This window comes from Cibotium barometz, chromosome 2, assembly GCF_041138505.1.
Source record: "Cibotium barometz isolate CiBa-2024 chromosome 2, ASM4113850v1, whole genome shotgun sequence".
Classification (NCBI taxonomy): domain Eukaryota; kingdom Viridiplantae; phylum Streptophyta; class Polypodiopsida; order Cyatheales; family Cibotiaceae; genus Cibotium; species Cibotium barometz.
The window spans coordinates 10,460,489-10,463,611 of record NC_141047.1 but is presented as its reverse complement, the minus strand read 5'-3'; the positions used below and the strand labels follow the sequence as shown (position 1 = coordinate 10,463,611).

Below are 3,123 nucleotides of genomic sequence, written 5' to 3'. Positions count from 1 at the left end.
GTTGAAAAAAAAACACTAAAGGCCTTTCATCGACCTAGCGTTGAAAAAAATACACTGGTCGCGCAAACATGACAATGCCACGACAGGGGCTTGCGCACGTTGTGATTGGTTGCGTGAAGAGTTTTGCCACTGCCACCGTGTTACGAGCACGTTGTGACTAATAATAGCGTGAAGATTTTTGACACTTGATTTGATAGTCCTGACGGTTTTTGACATTTGAGTTGATACTACAGGCTTCTAGGAAACTATTGTGTAGCTCTCCGCTTTCAGTCCAATGGAAGACCCTAGCAAACCCATAGTACGGTTTTAGTAGCTTCAATACTGGGAGAGTGCGTGCGTGATTATCACCGGCACAGCTGAGCAGAGGAGGAGATTATATAGCTGTGAGGGCGTAAGCTGCAAGAATGCTGCAAGGCAAACGGGATGTCGAGAACTTGAGGCTCCGTGGTCGGCAGCAACAGCTGCACGACAATGACGAGCTGCAGACGGACATGCTCAGCGAGGGGTTCCAACGCGATTTCCTCATTGCACAGTACAAAGACGAGCTGGAAAAGGCGCTGTTTGCAGCTCGCTGCATAGGCGCCCTGCACGCCATATCCAAATTCCTTGCCTTCTGCAACCTCACCTGGGCCACCGTCGTCCTCATGGGCGCCTTCGCTCCCAACCTCTACATGGCCGACTACTCCTCCGTCTCCGCTTTGCTCGTCCTCGAGGCCGCCCGCCTTGCCTCCACTGCTTTCTTCATTCAGCTTCTCACCCGCACTCCTAACCCCGGACACATCAACCACAGCCAAGACTCCGAATACCTGCACGCCCGTCGTGCTCGCCTCTTCTATCCCTCTCTGCAGATCCTCCTCATCGCCCTCAGCTTCATTGGTACCATCTTTCGCCTCCTCACCATCCATTACTCTGACCCTACGTCCATCTCCCCCAATCTTCCCATCTCCCTCCGCATCTTCTACGGTCTCATCGTCCTCAATGCCGCCGTCTCCTCCTGCACTCTCATCTGCTCCTTCTTCGCCTGGCTTAGCTTCAGAGATCCCTTCGAGCAGAGCATTCTGAGGTACTATGATGAAGTTCTGCAAAACACCATCACCTATGGTGTAGTCCAAGCCGGTGACTTCAACTTCTTTCATTTCGCATACAGAATGCTGGGAAGAGACTATGCGAGGTACATGCCGCCGGAAGCATTGGTGAAGAATAATAGGGAACTATTGAGGTATCTGTATGCACATCGGCAAGGCGCAGATTATTTACAGATATGCTTGGAATCCGAGGATGCATCTGTGAGGCAGGCGGCGGCGAACATGGTAGGAATGTGGGTGGATCCGAAGTGGGGACTTGGTCTGCCGGCAGACCTGCCATCGGAGCTGCTGACAAAGCTGGCAGACATGTTGGGAACAGGAGAAGTGGGCTGGGCGGTGACTAACAGCTTCGGTGGGCTCGCCAGGAGAGATCCTTTGTTCCTTATCAAGACAATGACCACCAGCAAGCAGCCTGTGTTGCACAGGTTAGCCGAGCTAGTCGAAGAGACCAGCAAGCGCTCGCTCGCTTTCGTCAGGACCCTTGTGCTGTTTTACATCAAGTTCTACTCGCGGCTCCCGCAGCCTTCAGCAACGCTGCCGCTTTCGCAGAACCTGGAAGATGCGTTGGTGCCAAAGCTGAAGCATCTCTTGGAGGAAAGTCCATCGCATAGGCTGAGAGTGCAGTCGGCATATCTCTTGTACTTGTTAAGCAGGCTGGATTCAGCTTGTAACCATCTCATCAGAGCCATTAATCCCAAAAAAGAGAATTATTGGTATACAATGGAGGTGAAGATGCTGATGTTTTTCTATGCACATGTACTACTACTACCTTCCGATTCCCTGCCCTCCTTTTTTCACCTCAATGTTCGACCTGATGGGGAAGCTATCCTCGATGAATGTTCCTCATCAGAGACCATGTAAATATACCTACAAGTGGGCAGCAAAGTGTACAACTTTGTAAGACGTAATAGTTGGGAGTTTGTAACCGGAGTGCCTTTTTTCTAGTTCACACATATTATGAGCTGCTAATTAGATGTTATTGTAAACTGTCTGGTGTGTCTCTTTAATGTCCCCCTTGGCCTACATGCCTTTTTTCTAGTTCACACATATTATGAGGTGCTAATTAGATGTTATTGTAAACTGTCTGGTGTGTCTCTTTAATGTCCCCCTTGGCCTACAGCAACAAGGCCGCTTTCAGACCACACTCTAAGGTTGTCCAAGGGGAGTCAAAGGTGAAGGCTGTTTGGTTTGTTTCCATAATGTCCCTCTTGGCTTGCATAAACAAAGCTGCTCTCACACGGTTTGCACATGGCACGTTTTTCTCTGGTGCTACTTGCATCTCCGGCACTTTTTCACTATTCCAAGTGAGCCTGTTTGCGACATCTTTTTTGACGGAAATGAACATGTGAAAAAAAAACGTGGAAAGTGTCGAAATCATAAACTTTTTTAAAATCTATCTCGGAAAAGAGAAAGTCTTATATGGATTCCTTGGCATAATTTATGCCTTCATGATGGCATTAAGGATAATTTTTTCTCTAACAAATCCTTTCTATTTTGTTTTGATCCAAGTGTGGAGGTGATTGGAAAGCCTTAAGGTCCAGATCTTGGCAAAAGTCTTATAAGCAGTGTAGAGCATAGTAATGGACCTCCAATTTGATAAACATTCCTTTTCATCCCTTTTGTGTATCAACTTGTCCATTCCTTTGTTAATGCTTTTAGGTAGAGCCCCATAAGAGGTAGCTTCTCTCTAGAACTGAAATGGATCTAGACCAAATATCAAAGAAATCAACATATAAAATCCACATCTAGATAAGCATCAAACACATATGAGTAATCCATGTGATTATGATCAAAGAGAGAAGAAATCCACATGCACATGCAGCAAAGAAGGTACGTGCATAAGGCCTAAGTGAGTTAACCTTCCACCAAGAGGATGGCTATCAAGCTTGCCATGAGTCCTAGACCATAGAAGGCCATCTCCATGAAAGGAGCCATGAGTACATGTAAGTGTCCAAGATAAGAATGATCAAAAGATCTCTACAATGAACCCAATGCTCTATTTATAGTAGCCTGGCCCATTATTTATATATTTTTGGAC

The 3,123-nt window shown here is 46.9% G+C and overlaps 1 protein-coding gene across 1 annotated transcript; it reads left to right on the top strand.

The window, feature by feature from the left end:
* The first annotated feature begins 378 nt into the window (after positions 1 to 378).
* Positions 379 to 1,982, top strand: LOC147640626 (uncharacterized). The gene is made up of 2 exons (XM_086808550.1): positions 379 to 1,063; positions 1,148 to 1,982. The coding sequence occupies exons 1-2, from the start codon at positions 405 to 407 to the stop codon at positions 1,944 to 1,946; spliced, it is 1,458 nt and encodes a 485-aa protein (XP_086664676.1). The 5' UTR covers positions 379 to 404; the 3' UTR covers positions 1,947 to 1,982.
* The last annotated feature ends 1,141 nt before the right edge of the window (positions 1,983 to 3,123 follow it).